Consider the following 22,351-nt stretch of genomic DNA (forward strand, 5'->3'; position numbering starts at 1 on the left):
CCAGTTATCTGCATTGCGGCATAAAGACCACTCTTTAAAGCATTCTCTTTTTATCTTTATCTTTTCTTGTATACTCGCATTCCACCACCAGGACTCCTTGTCTCTTGGTCCTATTCCTTTAGATTCACCAAAACTTTCTTTTGCTGTTCTTCTAATAACTTCTGGCATCTCCCTCCACATCTCTTCCGCGCTTCCATTCCCATCCCACCTTGCCTCTTCTCCTACCCGTCTTAGGAAGCTTCTTTGTTCCTCACCTTTCATCCGCCACCACCTCGTCCTTGGGTTCTTCGTATGATGTCTTTTCCTCAACTTTTGCTCAACGTGAAAATCCATGACGAGCACCCTATGTTGTGTTGTCAAACTCTCTCCCGGGATAATTTTACAGTTAATGCAAAATTTCCGGTCGACTCTCCTCAACAAGAAGAAGTCGATTTGAGAGCTTGTCATGCCACTCTTATAGGTTATAAGATGTTCGTCTCTCTTTTTAAAACATGTATTTGCGATGAGAAGATCAAAAGTTGAGGAAAAGTCCAAAATAGTTTTACCCTCGGCATTGATCACCCCGAAACCATGGCCTCCGTGAATACTCCCATACCCAGTCACTTCTCTCCTAACTTGGCCATTTAAATCTCCTCCTAAGAAAATCTTATCTCCCAAAGATATGCCTTGAACTAAACTCTCTAGATCCTCCCAAAACCTTATCTTGTGTTGTTCGTCCGAACCCACTTGCGGTGCATAGGCGCTAATCACATGAAAAGCACCTCCCTCCACCACAAGTTTGATAGAGATGATCCGATCTCCCACCCTCTTGACATCAACTACGTCCTTCTTCCACTGCTTATCCACAATTATTCCAACTCCATTCCTATTCTTCACCTTTCCTGTATACCAAAGTTTGAAACCAGAAGAATCCAACTCCCTAGCCTTTGCACCAACTCATTTCGTTTCTTGTAGGCACATAATGTTAATCTTCCTCCTTGTCATGGTATCCACCACCTCCATGGACTTTCCTGTTAGAGTGCCTATGTTCCATATCCCAAATCTCAACCTTTTGTCGCTTCGAATAAATATAATCACCCGAAGTTCATATATGTAGGATATAATTTTCATAGAATGAAGTATTAAGATATCACTATTTTTTTGACATGAATCTCCTATAATTGGTTAAAGATTAACAGTTAATACCCATGAAAATGATGCGCAAATATATCGAGACTTATTATATAATAGAAGGGGCGTGAGCATTAGGGGTGTTCGCGGTGCGGTTTGGTTCGGTTTTTGAAGAAAAAGCCATTCGATCGTTTAATTAAAATACGGTTCGGTTTGGTTCGATTTTTTTGTCAAGGTCATCCGAACCAAACCAAACTAATTAAAATCGGTTTGATTTGGTTCGGTTTGTTCGGTTTTTCAAACTAAATAAAAAAAATTCTACCATACTATTATGCAAAGAATGCGAGTTAGGAAAACAACATAAAGCATCCATATTCTGTATATTAAAATTATGCTCAAATAGATACATAACAAACGTCATATACTCAATATGTGGGATACATATCCCCAACTTAGCTTCTACCTAATCATGCATAATCAAGCTATATAGTTTGGACGGTTTCGTATTGGATTTTAGCAAGCCAGCAACAAAACCAACAATAAAATAATTCATCAAATCAACAATGCATCCACCAGTAAATAGCAAGTAGCAACAAATCAACCCAAAAAGCAGTTACATAATAAGAACAACAACAACAATAATAATATAAGACTAGTAGAAAACATTCTAATCTAGTTATATATTCTTCTCTAATTCATCTTAAATGAGAAAATTTGAAATAGAAAAAAAAAAGGCAACAGCAACTATCATATCCAGTGCATCTGCGTTTGTCTCCTACATAGTATGATGTCAGAAGTTTACAAGCAACATAAATCGCTTAATAAAACAAAGTGCAGTGGTCAAAGAAAATAGTCATTTTGCTTTTGTTGATTGTGTTAATTAAGTAAACCTGCGAGAGATAAAAGAGAAGAACAAAAGAATAGCCACTGCATTTTATGTGGCAGTGAATAAAATTTCGGTATTATAATATAAACCACAGTGGTATGATGAGATCACATTCTCTAGTCATCAAGTAAGAATATTGCAATGACATCGTACAACAGACAATGGAGGAGCTTTACAGCAGATGGTTGCTGTTGTTAACATTGTAAGGGACTTTAAAATGGCAACTGATGTACATAAATAGTTACAAAGATCTAATATGACATGAAATCACAAATAAATAGCAGAAACACAACAAATAAATTAAAAACAGAACGATACCAACAACCAGCAACAATAGCAACAATAAAGTAATTGAACAAAAGTAATTCAACAATATCCAGTTTCTCATGACATATACTAAATCATTAGATACAGTGACGAAGGTAATCTAATACTTCAAAACTGCTTCTATTTTTTCATTATTCAAATTTATCTTATTATACTAATTTCAATCTCTTCCTATCAAGATCCAGAACTTCCAACACTTGATAAATCATACTAAATCACTTCAAAAGTAATTTTTTATTTCATATTATTTTTCCAAAAAAAACTAATAATAATAATAAACCAGAAGCAGTTTCAGATATAAGTTTTCAGATATTTTCAGCTAACTGTATCATTGAACAAGTATGTCTAGCTGATCGAAGAAATGGAACACATACCCTTCGACGTCAAACAATACTAAGCTACTTCAGAGTATGATAAACCTATTTGACCAAGGTAGGTTTTCAAGATTACACATCTTCCGGCAGTCACATAATTCTTGGACAGAGCATCTCCTAAACAAATACATTGAACAGTGAACCACAGAACCATTTTCCCTAAACAAATACAGTGAACCACAGAACCATTTTCCCTAAACAAATACATTGAACAATCAGAAGCAATTTCCCTAATCAAATTGAGTGAACAGTGAACCACATAACCAACAATCAGAAGCAATTTCCCTAAACAATGAATAACAAATAAACCAATGAAAAGCAATTTGAATAAACAATAAACACTAAATAACACAATGAACAACAATCAAAAGCTGTTGAACAGAATAAAACAATGAATCAATAATTATGAAACAAAAATTAGTCAACGGGCTCCATATCTGACTTGAATCGGTGGCTGAGTGGCTCGGTGCTGTACTGTGTTGTGGGTGGCCAGAAACGCTGCTGGGAAGAAGGCTTCGGCGTGCTGTGTTATGTTGTGCTGTGCTCGGTGGCTCGGAGGGAACTGGGAGAAGGCTTCGGCGCTGCTGGGAAGAACACTGCTGGGTCCGTGCTGGCTGTCGCTGGGAAGAGCGATGCTGGGTCCGTGGTCGCTGGGAAGAAGGCTTCGGTGGCGCTGCCAGGTGCTGGAAGGAAGGTCTTCGAGCTCGAGACTCCAGTGGAGAGAGCAAGAGTGCGAGACTGAGGAGAGGAGAGTCTCGAGACACCTAGATCTAGGTTTACGTTTGGGGGTGTGGACTGGGGACTGGGGAGGGGGGGTTAGGTCGCGAGTGATTCAGGAGAGGAGAGTCACAGTAGGGTGGAGGGTTTGGTTTTTTATGGTTTTTAATATACCGGTTCGGTTCGGTTCGGTTGAGATTTTCATTGTCATAACTAAAAACCAAATCGAACCACAATAAAAACAGCAAAATGTATTTTTTCGATTTTTTCGGTTTTCAATTTATTCAGTTTTCTCGATTTTTTCGATTTGATTGATTGGTTTAGATCGGTCTGGATCGATTTTGAACGCCCTAGTGAGCGTGATTGAGAATGAGGCCAGAAAAAGGCAGTAACATTATTATTAGTACGGAACAGACTCGCTTTATTAGGGGTAATGACTAATGAGGTAATGATTATTGTAGGGTACTGTGACTACTACATAGACATTATATATTGTTACTGTAGTGACTCATACTATATATATGCATGCGGAATTTAATAATACAGCCACGACTATATATATACAAGAGTAAACGAATGTAAACTAAATTGCCATTGAAACGAAGCATCTGGCATGGTTCTTTTTACTCGCACCTAATGTAGAGTGGTATCTAGCTAGTTAAAAGAGGCTTTTAAGTGAAAATTGAATTCAAATACAAGATAATGACAGCAAAGGAAGTGCTTTAATTTTTTGTTTTGGTTTTAAGTACAACACACATCCATGCACGTTCTTCATATATTTATCAATTTTTTCTCTTCAGTTACAGCAGTTGGTAGGAATTGAGTTTGAGATCTTTGAGATGAAAAGGGGATAAAATGTCGTATGAACTAAGGTTCATTGGCAAATGCTTTAGTTTGAGATAATCTCTGGGAAGAAGGAGGATTCGAGTGATTGATTTGATAAGGATACAATATAATAATATTATCATGAGATCGATTTTCATAGAAGCCGGGTAGTTGAAAGTGTTAATATTTAGTTAATAAATTTCGCTAAGGATAATGTGTATAATGAGCTATTTATTTGGCTTAATATGAGTTAAAAAATAAACATTTATGATAAAATACTACTAATTCTTCAAATACAATACACCCATCTTATCCAGAATAACCGAGTATCAGGATAATAAACATCTGATATCCTACTGAATCGAAGATCCCTAAACCCCATTATACACATTGTACAAATATTCTATTGGCATGTCTCATTCATATCATTAAATAATGTTTGCTATAGTGTTTAAAAGTTATTGTCTAATTATTAAAAAAAATTAAATAATTAATTTTATATAATTTTATATTTAAAAATATAAAAATTAAAAAATTTTAAATATTTAAAAATTATTATAAAAAATAAGTTAAACAAAAATCAAATACTAAATAAAAGTGACCACAGAATTGGCCTCATTGAATAAGTGCAGATGTAGATGTTAATGGGCATCACGTGAGGTATAAAAGGGAGGGACCATGGGCTAGGTTTTCATATTCTATTTGCTCTCTATTTAATGCAATGTAATGTTAAGGACATTGACACTTGTTTATTCAATTTTGTGTTCCTTTTGTTACACGTACATCATCACGGTGAAAAACAAATAGTTCCACTACGATGATATTTGTCTTAGCTTGCTCCAATCAAATCATCATGTGGAGTTATTGTGGACTTCTACTGGAGATGCGTGTGGTGTCTGGTATGAATACGAGTGACCCAATCCAAATCTAAGAGTGGCCGGTTAAGCAAAGTCATGTCCATGATGTACCATTTACTTTGTTGTTTTTGTGAAAGTGGTGCTATGATTACTCTTGAGAATCTAGACATGTTTCAGTTTTACCCATTTTGGACTTTGGTGCAATATATGTATATTTGCAAGAAATTGTCAAGCCCTACCCAATCGATGATATCCATCCCTTTAACTTGAAAATAGAAAATGCAGTTTGGAGAATCCAATGTAAGGATTTCTTAAAGCATCATAAGATAAAAGGGTAAGTATGGTTTTGATGCAGTTTGGAGAATCCAATGTAAGGATTTCTTAAAGCATCATAAGATAAAAGGGTAAGTATGGTTTTGGTCCGTAAAATTGAGGTTGAAAAATCGAAACCATTTCTCATTTAATTTTCGATTTAGAATCGTCCTTAACATATATCTTTATTTTTTATTTTTTTAAAGTAGGGATAGTTTAGGAATAAAATTAAAAATTTAAATGAAAAAGACGATTTTAATACAAAAAAAATGTTAAAGACGATTCTAAATCGAAAATTAGATGATGGACGATTTCGATTTTCAACCTCAACTTTATGGATCAAAACCATACTTAACCCCTAACATAAAACTATAGTAGTACTTACAATTACATAGTACATGCGTAACGTATTATTTGGATTATCTTCTTTTTTGTGGTGTGGATAAATGGACCAAGATGATCAAGTAGGCCGTGGTCCTAACCCACTAGTAGCAGTTAAATGGGCCAAGATGATCAAGTATCCATAGGAATAATTGATGATTTCATGTGTTGTATGGTTGGATAAGCTACAGGTGAATTATTAGTCCGATCCATATATTATATATATTCTCACGTTTATTTCGTGTGAGATGTAAATAGCAAGTATTTGACTTACCTACTTACTTCAAAATTTTGCAAACGTGAAGATCTCATCGAATGATAGTACAACAACATCATATATAACGATTAAACTCTTATTATTGACATTTACTAATAACATAGAACTGACATATTTATAATTTTATTCGCACGAGTTTCATGTCTTATTCTCACTATGAATTGGAGGTCCCCAACTTGGCATGAAATTAACATACCATACCACTACCATATTGTTGTCCATCTGCTGCTTTTGCAAAATGCAGTTCATTTTCTTATTTTTGGCATACATAATGCACTGTAAGAAAGGAACGTCTTTTGTTTTTATCTTCACCACTTTGGAAGTATAAGTATCTTTGTTCTATTAGACCTCTTAAAGCGTTACAAGACATGTCATTTTCTGGGCTCCAATTGTTTTTGTACTTAGAAGTTAGAATAAGCATAATTTAAATATTTTATCATCATATTATTGAACCTTGTTTGTCCCAAACCCATATAATAAATTTGTGCATATTCTAGTCTCTGTCAAAGTTTGTAATAATAGTAATTTTAGATATCACTTATAATTCTCATTTACTTCATATGAATTATGAGTAATTGACATGCTAATCACCAATATATATTAATAAATAGAGATTTAATGCCAAAAAGAAAAGTAGGTTGGAATCATCTTTTCCTTCCTTTCAGAAAGTTCAAAATGAGAGTCCATTATCTACCGGTCACAGACACATTGTAAATATGAAAAACACAGAAAGCAAAAGAAGAAGAAACACTAACATCCCTTTGCTTTTTCTTTCTCTATCTAACTCTGCTTTTCTTTGCTCTCACTCATTCCGTTACACAAATTCTGCTGCATCATATATATACACGTCTCATGGGACTGAAATCTCTCACCTTGTGATGTTCACTTCCCACTGATTTACATTGACTTTTAATCTTTTATACACTTCTTCCCTTGCTGAAGCTTCCTGTGCTGTTTCACATGACACAGATACTAGAACCTTCTTTCTTTCTTTCATTTGCCCTGAGCTACACATGAATTTTTTCCCTGTTTCTGTGCCAATGTCCCATGATTCATCCTGTTATTAAATAGGTTGGTCCTTCCTTCATTACCATCACGTGTTTGTTTAACCGATTCATTTATATAGATTTTTCTGTTTCTTTGGTTTTGTTACTATATATATATATGATGAATATGATGATGATTGATGAGAGTGCTCCTGCTGTATCAATTAAATTCAGTATTTATAGTCTATTTGTATATTTGGTTTATTCAGAAAAGAGTAATGATATTCTAGGCTTATTCCATAATCAGAGGCTTAAATTTCTTGGTTATCATATCCATAGAGATATTGAATATAATTGGTAACGTTCATTCTTTCTGTAAAGCATTATGAAATTTCTAACTTTTCCTCTGCTTAAGCTTAATGGCAGCGAAAATGAAAGTTCATATCAATTATCAGTAATTGAATACCCTGTTATCAAAGTTCAATTCATGTTCAATTGAAACAAAAAATCTGGCCTTTTTGCAATGCAAGCTGAAGAGTCAATGATCAGAAACCTCACATCATTCTTATTTTCTCCAGAATTTGTTGCTTGAATAGAAAGATTTTGAGTCTTAGCCACAGAAAACTTGAGTTGAAGAACAAGATGAATGAGAGGAAATTGGATATTAATGCTCCTCTTATGTCTGTGAGACGCTCTTGTGCCGCATCACCATCACTGTCCTTGACTGAGGCAAAGAGAAAGGTACTAGAGAAAAGGTGCACTCTTGCATACTATTTGGATCAGGTAACAGAACCTGTGGCAGTGCCTTTCGATTGGGAGCATATCCCTGGAAGACCAAAGGGTAATCATGGATCTCAACCTCAACCTTCTAAGGAGTCTCCAAGTCTTGCCCCTGGAAAATCCACAAATGTTGCAGAAAGAAAAGAAGAAGAAGATGATGATGTTTATTCTGATGCACTTGAGACACTGTCATGTACAGAATCAGCCTCTATGAAGTGTAGTGCAAGTGGTGTTAGTGGAGTGGATAACTTTGATGCAGACAAGCACAGAAGCAATGCTGGTGATGATAAACAAGCACAGGATTTCATGATGAACCGGTTTTTACCCGCGGCGAAGGCCATGACTGTCCAGCCTCCTCAATATGCTTCATCAAGAAAGCAACAATCTGTAGTGGCAGAGCAACCCAGAGATGTTCTCAGATTGGTTCGCGAGGAAAGAAAGTCCATTGTTAACAAACACATCACTGATTTTGTGCCATATACTGGCCAATGTCAAGATGAAGATGATGATGATGATTATGGTTATGATGACTCTACAAGTGTTTCTGCTAAAGGCTGTGGATTGTTTCCCAGATTATGTGTGACAAGTTCCTTTTGCTTGTTAAATACAGTGCCTGGGATGAAAATGAGGGATGAGTTTAACATGTCTTGTGCATATGAGTATGGAAAAGGAAAACCAATCAAGAAGGTGAGAACTGAGAACCATGTCCATAACCATAACATGAATGTTTATGAATAAGCACTTTTCGCAATTTATGAATGTTTTGTTCCTGCAGGCTTGGGATGCTATTCACAAGAGCAAATCAAAGTGTGCAGCTTCATCACCACACAAGCATGAGTTAAGCAGAAAATGGAGAAGTCAATCAGAGAGGTTTACTTACTCATCTGAAATGAAGCAACTAGGTGGTAGTGGTAGGCTCTTTCACCGTTCCACAACTAGTTTCCAAAGCAAACCTCAACCTCTCTTTCCCAGACATGCAAGTGCTACAACATTATCAACATCAGTTTCATCTTCTGTAGATACAACGCAGAGAAAAGAAGACATTATCACTATGTTTGATACACAAACTATTTTACTTCCTTCAAAGGAGAATCAAGAACAAGACTCCATGTCCTTGCAACTTGTGCAAACTTCATTCGACAAAGAAACAAAGATCAATAACAACAACCGCAACAAGCAAATTGTAGCAGTTGATCATCCTCATCAATTTGTTCCGGCACCATTATTGCCAAAATCACCTTCTGACTCTTGGCTTAGCCGTGCCCTGCCATTAGTTTATATGAAGAATTCCGGCTTCCCACATTCAAATCGTGAGAATATGGTCCTTGCTAAAAGAGAAAGTTTGAATGCATCATCAAGGTGGGAAACAATGGTGAAAACTTGGAATTTGCATGATGGTCATGCATACTGTTCTCAGGTAACAATTAATTAATAAAGCTTTCCTTAGATCCCTTAAGAACTTTACTTTAGTCTTTAACTATATTTTGGTTTTGTTTGCAGGAGTTAACTCTATACAAATCTCAGCAATCAAAATCTTAATCATAATCATATCATGTTATGTTATAACACCGTTTAATTATTTGACATTGATGTTCAGTCAGTATTTGTATAAATAGGAATCATGTATCCCTTTCGAACATTTGCTTCTTTGAAATGGATACAACATATCATAAGCTGAAGTTCCTGCTATTTTGTGCTTCTTTTAATTTCTGGGTGTATTTAAATTGACATTATTGATTGCTGTTCCTTGTACTTATAATAATTAGCTGTTAAACTATCTCATATACACAATATAATTACATGTAAAATTACTTTTCACCATTTAGTTAAGCTTAATTCATGTGACCCCCTTGATTAAATTATTATTCATTATTAATTTTCTCACTTTATTCTTATTATAATTTCCTCTCAGTCTCTTCTTTAATTCTGTACAATTATGCATGAAATTTCTCTACTTATATAACAATGTGAAAAAATAAAAAATAAAATTCACACTTCAGTAGTTCAGTTGTCTATGAGGAAGTTAAATAATAAAATTTAGTTAGAGTAAAAATAAAGTCACTCATTACCTGTTTCATCAATATTTACTATGACTAATAGTCATTATTATATATAAAAAAAAGTATTGTCCATTTTAAATATTTCAATATTGTAATGAATTTTGGAATTGATATATCATAGACATGTGGTGGGAACAATCTGCTCACATTCAGGCACACTATATTCAAGAAACCAATTAAGAGTGAAGACACAATAATACATACACAAGTAATAATAGAAAAGTAATCCATATCCCTATTACAAAACCGGGCCTTAATTAATTTCTAATTTATTGCTACGTACTAATTAAGCCCGTACAATTTTGACTTACACACAGCAAAGAAATGATAGATATACCGCCATATCTAGCTTATTACTATATATTCTAGGCTTCCAGTTACTTTCCTTCTCTATTAATTATATTTTGTGTTTGATCAAACCAAATACTTGCACCACAAAAATAATCTCTCACACGGAACTCATACGTCATCATGACACGTTTCAGTCAAATCCTATTTAAGGGGAGAAAAAATAATGTTCCTATAATAATGTAAGCTCACTACTGTAGCGACGGCCTGCATTTGTGTTTTTTTTTTTTGTGGGAAAAGGTTTTAATATATGTTTAATTATTAGTTAGTTATATCATCTGAGAGTGTATGATATTGAGTAGGTTAATTATATGGTATTTCCGTTATTGACAGAGCTAAGTTAATTAAAGTCTATGAAAGTGAAAGTTTAGTGCTAATTTCTGGGGTTCCTGTGCCATCATTGTTGTCTCCATCTTTGTGATGACTCAAACCCAGTTGCAAATCTGGAACCCATTGCTTCTCTTTGTGCTGCAACTGCTTGTCTTGATGATTCAACTGCACGTACGTTTTTGCATAAATTAAATTAAATAAATGACAAAGAAAAAACATAGGTGAAAGAAAGCGACTTCAGGTAAAGTTGATATCTGAGAACTGTTAGATGAAAATTTAGTCAAATTAGTCAAATCATCTAATGACTCTCAAATATCAACTTCACATGAAGTCAACTGTACCTGAGTTTACACAAAAAGATAGAAATCAGGAAATAATAATGGTACCTTGAAAGTATTGGAGTTTGATAGATAGTCTCTGATTGTTGTGGTGGTGTTGTCTCCAAAGGTGATGAAGTCAGAGGTGGTGGCGAATGGAGAGGAATGTGATGAGGGTAGTGTAATGTTGTTGGTATTAGGAAGCCTTTTGAATTTCCAGTGATGAAAAGGAGGCCACTTTTTCTCTTCAAGAAATCGGCTTGGTCTCATGGGAGTAATTCTGCTGGCTAGTTGAGTTTGCAACGGTGGTGTTATTGGTCTTCTAATAGAAGGTATTTGATGATTCAAGTGCCATAGGTGGTGGTTTGTGGGCTTTGAAGAATGTGGGAGGGAGGAGAATGGAGTAGTGGTGGTGGTGTAGTTAGTAGTAAGAAAAATTCCACCGTTTCCCATCTTGAAATGTTGATGAGGACTACTCCTCTTCATCATCGTCTCATACGCCACACCACCTACTTCATGCTTGCTTCTCTGTCTTTCACTTCTTACTACTGCAACATTTTCCATTCGCTTAAGCAACTCAGTAACCCTAACCCTAGCAACCCTTTACTATTATATTCATATATTTTTCTACTAATTTTTCATTAGAAGGAAAAATATTTACAAGCATTTATTAAAATGGTATATGAATCACTTCCTTAAATATGCTCGTATATTTCTAATATATAACACGTTAAATTATTGGTAACCTCTCTACTACCTACTCTAATCTAACTCTTGAAAAATGTGGACTTTATGCATAGAATGAATGCATCTTACATGCAGGAGCTTTATTCAGCTTAGACTATTATTAATTATTTTGTTGTATTGATCAGCTTCGTCTGAAACCAAATTATTATTATTATTATTATTATTATTATTATTATTATTATTATATACCCAGAAAAAAAATTAAAATGTTTATTAACTATACCAATATAATTACCTTCTCAAGAAAACGTATATAAACAAAATAATTAATTTGATTGAATAAAGAAAATTGAAAGAGGCATTGTTTCTATTTGAAGTACACAGCATTGACCGAAGTCAGTATATACCAATATTTATATGAATATCATATATACAAGCTAAGGCTCTCAAAATATAAAATAAAAGATAAATTTTATTATAATTATATTAGGGTGGTTATGATGATTATATAAATGTTATTAAAATTAAAATTATATATATTTTTAAAAAAATATTATTTAATAATAAAAAAATATTACTTTAATTTTAATAATATTTTTTAAAACACTATAATCGTAGTCATATCAGAAGATCAAAAATAGAATAGTCCTGAGTTCCTCACCTTGGCCAGAGTCATCAAGTTTCTTGCTTCGATACATCTGAAATGAAAATTGCAAAGTAACCATGAAATTATTATTTAATTACATACATATATACGTAGTAGTATAAATACATCCAATAGGTACCTGCAAGTGACTCTTGACATGAGCAATGCTTAGGCCTCTGACATTCATTAGCTGAAGCACCAATTTAGGTGTTGCTCCTGCAGCAATTCAATATAGCTAGCAATTATAACATACATTTATATTATATGTTAATTAATAATTAATTAGGGCAAAACTTGACTTATTACTTTCTTGACCTCCAAGCCTCTGAACAGCATGGACAAAGGAGAGATGAAGATCAGGAGTCCAACGAAGCCTTGGCATCTTTGATCTCACATATTGTCTCACACCACTCCCTCTCTTCCCTTCTCTTGATGCTGTGCTGCTGCTACTTGGATTTGTTGAATTCCCTTCTTCTTCATTATTATTCTCTTCTTCCAATTCCTCATCACTACTCATCATAGCCGCTCCTTCATTCAAGTCAAATGAATTTTCCTCACCCTCATTATCATTACTACTCTTGCCGCCACCACTTCCTTCATTATTCTCTTGATGAATCTCAAATCCCTCTGACATATTTATTTATTTTATGCCGCTCAATATAAATGCTACAATTCCCCCTTTACAAATTACCTCTGAAAACCAAACAAGGATGCAAACATTTAAATATACACACAACTAATAACAAATAATTGAACAAGAACATACAGGCTGTAGTAGTGACCACTCTCTATCTATATATACAGTAGTAATTAATTACTAGCTAGCCTTTAAAACCTATATTCACTGAAGCAATTAGCCGAGGCCATGGTAAACTAATTTATATAGTGGAAAACATTGATTTTAATTTAATATCCTTGTATGTATGTTACGGTAGTAGTAGGTCAAAAGTAGTTTAATTTAGAGTAATAATATTGATGAATAAAGAAATTAAGCTGCCTACTTCTCTATCTGATCTTTAATATACCTTAGCTTGAAGAGCGCTGTCAAAAAAATTGAGGAATTTCGGCGTTAAAGTAAAAAATTAATGAGCTATATCTACCTAGCAATCAAAATATGAGCATAAAGGGAAAGGTAAAGAATTATTAACTGAGCACATATGGAGTTATCAAAGTAAGAGTAGGAATATAATAGTAATAAAAAAAAAAACATGTGTTTGAACACAGTATAATCTTGTTGGTTTAGGTCATTCCGATCCCTCTCTGGAGATATCAGCAAAAAAGATGCATCATATCATGAAGAAAAGATTAGCATATGCATCATGCTCTAATCTAATAGGGCACTTGTGAGGGGGAAATCTAATCAGGAACAAGTATATTTACGAATTGATGATGATTAGAGAAATACACAAACAATCAAGTTGAAGAGAAATCTCGGAATAATATTATCAACTCATGATGATTAGTACTTCACAAAAAAGGAAGGTGGGTGGGAACAAGAAAACCATGAAAACAAATTAAAAGAATAATTATGTATACGAACTTATGACTGTTGATCTTGTACAAGTTAAGAAAAATATACTAACCATTTATTATAATGGATGTTGTGCCTCTATTTTTCTCTTCCAACACTTGGGATCATATGTGCAACTTCACCGATCAAACATATATCACATATTCTCTGATCTCTCTTGGGAAATTAAAGATCCATGTTGTGTTTCTTTGATATGGATGGAGAGAGATAAAAGAGAAAGAGAAAGAGAGGATATATGACTTGATACCTCCTGGTTGTTTTTTATGCCTTTTTGGTGTATCATTCAGCAGCAGAATTGGCGTCATAAGTTTAAGATAATATACAACTTTATATATATAAAAAAAAATTCAAATTTAAATTTAAATGAACAATAATATTCTGACAGACTACTTGTTATTATCCTTAAATTGTAATAAACATGCATAATGGATACAGATGTTGCTGGTCCCTCTAATTATCCCTGTCCCTCTTTAGCTATATATCTACCTAGCTTTGCTAGATTGCTCGTGATTATCTTAAATATCTTAATTATTTGACCTGTGTGCTAGGTACACACTTCATCTCCCTTTAATTTAATTTAATTTAATTTGTTATTGTCATACATTCATATATGTATTTAGTCAAATTAATTCACCTAGCTCTATATGCTATAATAATAATCTTAATATATGAGAGCCTCTGTAGTATTATGTGGACCCGTTCCTTCATCGACCTTTTAATTTCATCTCACCTAAAACTAAGACTTTCTTTGTTCCTTCTCATTCAAACACTACGTTTTTCTTCTGTCTTTGTGATGATATCAATTTCTTAATCGTCATCACCACTATTATATATAATAATAAGTTATTATTCATTCTTAAATGGTTTTATTTCTTAATTTTAATACCATAGGTTTCCACTTTCCACAGCCTTCTTTCCTATTTACGGCGTGTGTATGTGTAACTGCTGTGATGACGTCTGATTCTTAGCATTGTTTGTAGAATATTGCACCATATATATTATTGGACAATATGGTGTTAATAATTGTTGCCGTGAATATGAAAATAGTCCATTTTGGTAGGAAACATACGTGCACAAATGAAGATAAGTACATTTTAGGATCCTATAGAATGGAGTCAATGGTGGAAATAAAATAAATAACTCAGTTTACACGGACATTTGTCAATTCATTATAAAATTTACTGATTAATCCAAGTGCATGCATGATGATTGTTAATTATATATATGATTTGAATATCGATCTTGGTTGTACTTATATCACTGCTCACATAATTTTATAGCTAGGTGAGAAAGTTTTTAAGCAAAACAATAAGAATAATCTAAAATAAACAAAGTATATTATTACGAAAAATGTTATTTCTCCTTTAAAATTTAATTTTTGGTAAATATTTAAATTTAATAATGTATTATTTTAAATCTTTAATTAATTATGTCTCTTATTTGTTAGGATTCGTTATTATTTAATTAATCCACTTTTATGATATCAATAGTTAAAAAAATAAAAAAATGACTTTTTTTTTATTTTTTTCTCTTCTAATGCACCACCATCACACCACATGTACGGGTCTCTCTCGAACTCTTTTTCTTTAAACATATCTAAAATTATAATAATACCCATTGATTATTTCATCAACACATTCGAAATTTATATCTATATGATTTGTTTATAATTCTAAATTTATAAAATTACACATTTAAAATTATAAGATTACACAACCAAAATCACAAGATTATTGTACAGTAAATAATTGATAGGCAACAAAAATCACCAATAAAAACGAACAAATCCTTAACACTTACAAAAACAATAATACTCTCATCTAATTTCTGAAAAAATAGAAATGACATGGTAGAAACAGAGACACATCTAATATTAATTAACATGAATAACATGGACACATCCATAATTAGATCATTACACATCCGAACCACACTAATATTTCAATCCCGAAATTAACAAAGTAGTAAAAATTAGGGTTTAACACATCCAAATTACATTCATATTACAAAATTCCCAATCATACATAGTTGTGCAAGCAGAATTACTTTAGATAGAGAAGGGTTGCGACGGTGGAGGAGACCCAGGACAGAGGAGGCACGCATAGACAGAGGATGGTTTTTAGTTTTTTATGGAGGAGAGGTTTTTTTTGTTACTGTAGAGGATCGGAGAGATAACTAGTTAAAATCTGTGTTTAAAAGAATATTTAGATTTTTATTTAGGATTTATTAGTGTTAAGAAAATTTATATTTTAAATTTGAATTTGGTTATTCTATTTTTTTTTTTAGATTTGTTTTTTAAACTAATATTAAAAATGAATAAATCTATACATACAAACAAAATATTTAACCAAATCTAACCAAGTTGTTATAATCATTTTTCAAATTACGCGCATTTTCCTTCTTCATTTCCTTCTCCTTCTCCTCCTCCTCAAATCATGCGCCTTTTCCTTCTCCTTCTTTTCCTCCTCCTTCTCCCATTCCTCCTTCTCCGTTTTCTTCTCCGTCTTCTCCTCCTCCTCTTTTTCTTCTTCTTAATTACTACTGAGTTGCTGCTTTTTCTTCTCTTTCTTTTTTTCTCTTTTTTTCTTTCGTTATCGTCATCACTACCACCATCACTACGTTCTCCTCTTCCTCTTTCCTATTTTCATTTGATTTCTTTTTTTTCATTAGTTTTTCTCGTCCTCCTTCTCCACCATCATCATCATCATTATCATTATATCGTCATCATTGTTATCGTCATCATCATATTCTTTATCGTTATCGTCGTTATTATTATTGTTATCATTAAATTTTTGTTATATTAATGACATTGTCTTATCTAAAATTATTTTGGATGTGTTTTTGTTCATAATTCAGTCTTGTTTGTGTGCTTAATTTTTAACTGAGTTTGCGTGTTGCAATCATTAAGTAATTTCGGTATAAAAGCTAATTAAGAAATTTATGTGTATTTGTTAAGAAATTTTGGTGTATTTTTATTTTGATAAGTTTTGCATAATTCAAAACTTAGCACAACGATAAAAGGTCCAATCCTTCCTTCTTCAAGGTGAGAGAGAATATTTTCTACAACCCGACAAAAAAGCACACAATTCCAATTATTTTTGCACATTAACTTGCTAATGAGATATTGCAGTACTAAAGTCTTAATCATTCCATAACTACTTACATTAGGCCATGATAAATTACTCTAGGTCTTGCAACTACTTCTTCTTCTTCTTTTCATCATCATCATCTTCTTTTTTTTCTTATTCATCTTTTCCTTCTTGTTTTACCTTCTCAAATTTTTTCTTATTTTATTCTCTTAACAAGAATAAAAATAATGAACCTATATTCATTCAACTAAAAGAAAAAAATAAATAAAGAAAAAAATGAAGAAAAAATGCAGCATTAAAGATGTTAGAAACAAGAGACTAAACTGGAGAAAAAATTTGTGTATTATTGAGTGTATTCAAGTTGTCTATTCAAGTTATTGGAATGATACAATATAAAAGGGTATTTATATGTGCTAAAAGAATAAAAATAATAAAGACGTAATATCCTATAATAAATATTCAGATATGATAAATAATACTAATTGATTCTAATTGATCATAATTATATTCTAACATGTTTGAAACTTATTTAAAACAACAAAATAAAGAGAAAAAACTGCATAAACTGATAAAACGGGTGAGAAGAAATTGTCAGAAGGAAGCGCAGACGGAACTGCCGCTTGTATGAAGAAAGCGCAGATGGAACTGCCGCTAGTCTGAAAGAAGCGCAGACGGAACTGCCACAAGAAAACACAAACGAAACGCAGACGAAACTACCACGAAAAAACACAGACGAAGCTGCCATGAGAGAACACATACGGAACTGCCACGAGAGAACACAGACAGAACTACCACGAGAAAAGACAGATAGAACTACCACAAGAGAACGCAGATGGAACTGCCACGAGAATAGGTAAGCAGCGGATGACAATGGTGTTTGATCATTCGACTCGAAAAAATACAAGACAGAGAAAATAGGCTAGTCGGTGAGGTGAAAAAGTATCAAATGAGTGACAAAAGGGAAAGAAGAATGGCATAGAAAAAAAATGCAAAAACTTCAGTGATTTCACCACAAGAAAAATAACCTATCCTCTTCAAGGAGGATACCATGACTCTGATACCATGTTAGAAACAAGAGACTAAACTGGAGAAATAATTTGTGTATTATTGAGTGTATTCAAGTTATCTGGAATGATACAATATAAAAGGGTATTTATAGGTGCTAAGAGAATCGAAATAATAAAGACGTAATATCCTATAATAAATATTCGGATATGCTAAATAATATTAATTGATTCTAATTGATCTTAATTATATTCTAACAAAAGAAGACATTTTTGTGCTTTTGTAGCAAAGTTTCGGTGTAAAAAACTAAGAAATTTATGTGTATTTGTTAAAATTTTTTTGTATATTTTTATTCTGATAAGTTCTGCATAATTCAAAAATCTTCTTCTTCTTCTTTTCCTTCAATCCTTCTTGTTTTACCTTCTCAAGTTTTTTTTCGTTTTACTCTCTTAACAAGAATAAAAACAAAAAAAATTAAATAAAGAAGAAGAAAAAATACATAATAATGCTGCAAAATTATTAGGAAGAGGATAAACTTACATTCATTCAACTAAAAGAAAGAAAACATAAGAAAAAAAAAGAAGAATAAGAAAAAATACAGCATTAAAGAAGACATTTTGTACTTTTGTAGTAAAGTTTCAGTGTAAAACTAAGAAATTTATGTGTATTCGTTAATAAATTTCGGTGTATTTTTATTCTGATAAGTTCTTTAAAATTCAAAACTCTTCCTCTTCTTCCTCCTCATCTTCTGCTGCTTCTTCTTTTTCTTCTTTTTCATCATCATCTACTTTTTTCTTATTCATATTTTCTTTCTTATTTTACCTTCTCAAGTTTCTTCTTGTTTTACTCTCTTAACAAGAATAAAAACAAAACAAATCTAAAAAAACATAATAACCAAATTAAAATGTTAAATTTTAAATTTAAATTTTTTTAAGACTAAAAAATCCTAAATAAAATCCTAAATATTCCTTTAAACACAGATTTTAACTAGTTACCTCTTTTATGCAGTAACTAAAGAAAACCTTTCCTCCATAAAAACTAAAATTCCAGAGCTACAGTGCCTCCCCTTCTTGCTGTGTTCGTCTTCTCCTGCGCCGCACACCTCCCCCCGTGACGAGCTCCCCCTCCCCTCGCAAAGAACTTCTCCATCGGTAACGCGTGCGCAGCTCCGTCGGCGACCCGCAGCTCCCCCGCGCGCCTCCTCCGTCCTGGGTCTCCTCCACCACCGCGATCTCTGTCTAAGGTAATTCTACTTGCACAACTATATATGATTGGGACGTCTTGTAATATGAATGTAATTTAGATGTGCTAAACTCTAATTTTCACTATTTTGTTGATTTTGGATTTAAAATATTAGCGTAATTTAGATGTGTAATGATCTAATTTTAGATACGTTCATGTTATTTTTTGGATATGTTCATGTTATTCATGTTAATATTGGATGTGTTTGTGTTTCTACTGTGCCATTTTTAATTTTTCAAAAATTAGATATGAGAGTAGTATTTTTCTTGCAAGTGTTGAGAATTTAATTTATTCGTTTTTATTGATAATTTTTTTGTTATCTATCAATTATTTGGTGTGCAATCTTATGATTTTTGTTGTGTAATCTTATAAATTTGAAATTGTAAACAAATCACATAAATATGAGTTTCAGATATGTTGATGAAATAATTAGCGGACATTATTATCATTTTGGATGTGGATGTGTTGAAAGAGAGAATTTGAGAGAGACTCGTAAGTATAACATAATGGTGTTGTATTAGAAGAGAGAAAAAATAAAAACAAGTAACTTTCTTAACTTATTAAAAATTGAATTTTAAAGGGCAAGTAACATTTTTTAACGTTATAAATAATATTTTGCAAGAGAATGAAATGAGGTAATAACTAGGGAGAGGATTTATTTACCAAGAAAATGTTTGACAATTAAGCTTTTTCTTCTAAAGGAAATTAAGCTAGGGAGTGATCAGAAGGGGGAGGGGAGGGAGGAAGTTGAAGTTTACATCAACTTTATTGACTTTTAATTGATGGTACATCCAACTCTTCTAATTTTTTGAATCCCTCTTAACCATATGTGCTTTTAACTCACTTATGTCCTTATCAATGCCATGATATTTTCCATTTCTAATTTTCTACTCCAGTTTTTAATTTGTTTGTCTTTGTTTATTTTTTCAAAAGAACAACACCATTGCAAAATACTAAAAAGAAACCATCATCATCACAACAAATACTACTATATTCTGCTTTATCTGTACTGACTACTAGCTAATAAAGAGTAATTAGTTGTACGAAATTGAGAAATTAAGCATTTTTTAGTCAATAATCTTATTTTGTGTAGGACTCGCATTGAATCATCTAAGAATAATTTACTTTTCATTTTTTATTTTGCTAACTTGCATTGTACTAATTAATAATTTTTTCTCTTTAATTATTAACGAGACATTATACCTTATTAATTTGTTAGAATAATTTGACTAAGTTATTATTAGTTTAATAAACCGTAGTTGTTTTGTTTAAAGACCTTTTTTTTTCTTTGTATAAGGCTCGAGATAAGTTTATTTATCACACAACTAATTCGATACCAACTTATTATGCGTGTTTATCCCGGTTATTATTATTTAGAGCAATGCTAGTGGCCCAGTAATTTTTGTGATTGTTAGCCATCAACTAGTCATCAATGATGATTTGATAGTATGAGATTGGTGTGAAATTTCATCCGATGACTCACCTTTCTCTGCTGGTTACATACTGGCCAAAATTCAATAAAACTGCTGGCTTCCTAGACTTTTCCTATTATTTATATATGAATTAGATCGAGTTTAGCACGTGATGATACTGGGAATCCGGGTGTATAAATGGGTGAGAAACTGGAGTAGCGGTAATACTAAAAAGATAAAAAAATAATTTAAATTTATTTTATTTATTATTTATTAATTTTAATAATAATTAATAAATATTAAATAAAATAAATTTTTATCTTTTTGATTAATTTTTTTATTACTAAACATTTTGTTAAGGTAGAAAGTAGGAGCGAAAGTGTACTTGAAGGGGTCTGAGACTCTCTTTTATATAGGCGATGGTAATTATTTTATTTTATCTTATTTGGTTAAGATAAGAAAAGTATTTGAATTTGGTTAGAAGCTCTAGTGGATCGGTTTTAAATCTTTTAAAAAGATAAATCGGATCGAACCCGAATAACCAAATTTAAAAACTGTTCCAGGTGTGAAATTCCTAGGTAGAATCCGTAACAGAAAGAAACAAAGAAAACATAGGTGCCTTTCCCACAAAATGTGCTGATCATTTCCACTATATGCCATCTCGAAAAGGTTTTTACTGTTTGCATTGAGTTGTTTAATTAAATTAGTCCCAAAAGGACAAATGAATCAGGGTTTTGAGATAATATACATTTGTATGTGCATGAGTGTGTGTATGTGTGAATGGGATGACAGATATTCTATCAGTTAAACTGTTAGGGTTTGTTTGGTGTAAAAAACTATTTTCTGATTTTATTTATAATTTTCATATTTCTAAGAAAAACGTTTGGTTTGTCATTTGTAAAATGTTAACTACGAGAAGAACAATCAACTGGATTGGTTAAAAGACTCAGGGTTTTAGGATTGAAGTTTATTGAAATTGGTTGAAAATTAGTTATTTCCTTATATGTTTATATTTTCTAAAATTGTTTTCAAAAGTATGAAAAAACACGTTTTTTTTTTTTCCATAACAAATACAATAGAAAATAATAAACACACTCTTAGAGTTTTGCAAACATTATTACGTGTAAAACAAGCAAAGGTCTATACCAGTACCACTGCCTTTTGCCGGGGATTAATAAGAAATTATTATAATTAAATTGTTGTTAGATAATTCTTATCGAGAATAATAGAGAAATGAATTCTTCTATTTTTGTTAAAAATTGAAGTAATGAATTATATTTGCATAATAAATTATTAATTGTACTAAGCTACATATGCTGTGGGGATGGAGAAAATATAAAAATTTCCCTAACTAATTAAGAACACTGCTGGCTAGTCATTAAAAAAGTTTAATAATAGTAGGTTGATTTTGTCTTGACATATATATATTATTAGTGATAGTTGACATTTCACAATGTATTGAATAGCATAAGAATCTTTAAAAGAATTAGGCATCATTTTTAATATTTCATGGATGAAGACGTACATCCAAACTAGATACTGACATATATCAGCGATCAACACCTATAAAATACTACAAACATATTAAGCATTTTTTATTCACCCATAAAGGAGAATCATGTCTGATAACAAGCATCACAATAATAAGTACTTTTATATCCATAATCCATGTGCTAAGGCATAGTATTATTATTTTCCCTTTTTTGTCCATTCTTTATTTTTTGTAGAATGTAATAATTATTGATATACGCCATACGGTTGTGTATAATAATGAGCGAGGAAATACTCATCATAATCATAATCATAGTCATAAAGGATTAGTTTAAAATTCTCTTCCTCTTTAGATGTATAC

The 22,351-nt window shown here is 32.2% G+C and overlaps 2 protein-coding genes across 3 annotated transcripts; one reads left to right on the plus strand and one right to left on the minus strand.

The window, feature by feature from the left end:
- The first annotated feature begins 6,687 nt into the window (after positions 1-6,687).
- Positions 6,688-9,614, plus strand: LOC107482240 (uncharacterized). Of its 2 annotated transcripts, XM_016102670.3 has the most exons (4): positions 6,688-7,137; positions 7,631-8,519; positions 8,608-9,249; positions 9,333-9,614. In XM_016102670.3, exons 2-4 carry the CDS (start codon positions 7,695-7,697, stop codon positions 9,369-9,371), a joined length of 1,506 nt encoding a protein of 501 aa, XP_015958156.1. In that variant the 5' UTR covers positions 6,688-7,137; positions 7,631-7,694; the 3' UTR covers positions 9,372-9,614. The 2 variants fall into 2 exon arrangements, with proteins under 2 accessions (XP_015958156.1, XP_052114568.1); XM_052258608.1 differs by lacking the exon at positions 6,688-7,137 and having other exon boundaries at positions 7,191-8,519.
- An 823-nt stretch (positions 9,615-10,437) lies between these two features.
- Positions 10,438-14,036, minus strand: LOC107482239 (transcription repressor KAN1-like). The gene is made up of 6 exons (XM_016102669.3): positions 13,804-14,036; positions 12,527-12,913; positions 12,360-12,436; positions 12,236-12,272; positions 10,957-11,435; positions 10,438-10,735 (listed from the first exon to the last, which is right to left on the minus strand). Exons 2-6 carry the CDS (start codon positions 12,852-12,854, stop codon positions 10,592-10,594), a joined length of 1,065 nt encoding a protein of 354 aa, XP_015958155.1. The 5' UTR covers positions 12,855-12,913; positions 13,804-14,036; the 3' UTR covers positions 10,438-10,591.
- Between the last annotated feature and the right edge of the window lie 8,315 nt (positions 14,037-22,351).

Source organism: Arachis duranensis, chromosome 3, assembly GCF_000817695.3.
Source record: "Arachis duranensis cultivar V14167 chromosome 3, aradu.V14167.gnm2.J7QH, whole genome shotgun sequence".
NCBI lineage: Eukaryota > Viridiplantae > Streptophyta > Magnoliopsida > Fabales > Fabaceae > Arachis > Arachis duranensis.

Excerpts from the sequence above, each read along its gene's own strand:
- LOC107482240 (XM_016102670.3), top strand. The coding sequence starts at position 7,695 with ATGAATGAGAGGAAATTGGATATTAATGCTCCTCTTATGTCTGTGAGA. Across the intron at positions 8,520-8,607 it reads AAGGAAAACCAATCAAGAAG|GCTTGGGATGCTATTCACAA; the intron begins GTGAGAACTGAG and ends TTGTTCCTGCAG. Across the intron at positions 9,250-9,332 it reads GTCATGCATACTGTTCTCAG|GAGTTAACTCTATACAAATC; the intron begins GTAACAATTAAT and ends TTTTGTTTGCAG.
- LOC107482239 (XM_016102669.3), bottom strand. The coding sequence starts at position 12,854 with ATGTCAGAGGGATTTGAGATTCATCAAGAGAATAATGAAGGAAGTGGT. Across the intron at positions 11,436-12,235 it reads ACTTGATGACTCTGGCCAAG|TAGTAAGAAGTGAAAGACAG; the intron begins GTGAGGAACTCA and ends AAAATGTTGCAG. Across the intron at positions 10,736-10,956 it reads CAAACTCCAATACTTTCAAG|TTGAATCATCAAGACAAGCA; the intron begins GTACCATTATTA and ends ACGTACGTGCAG.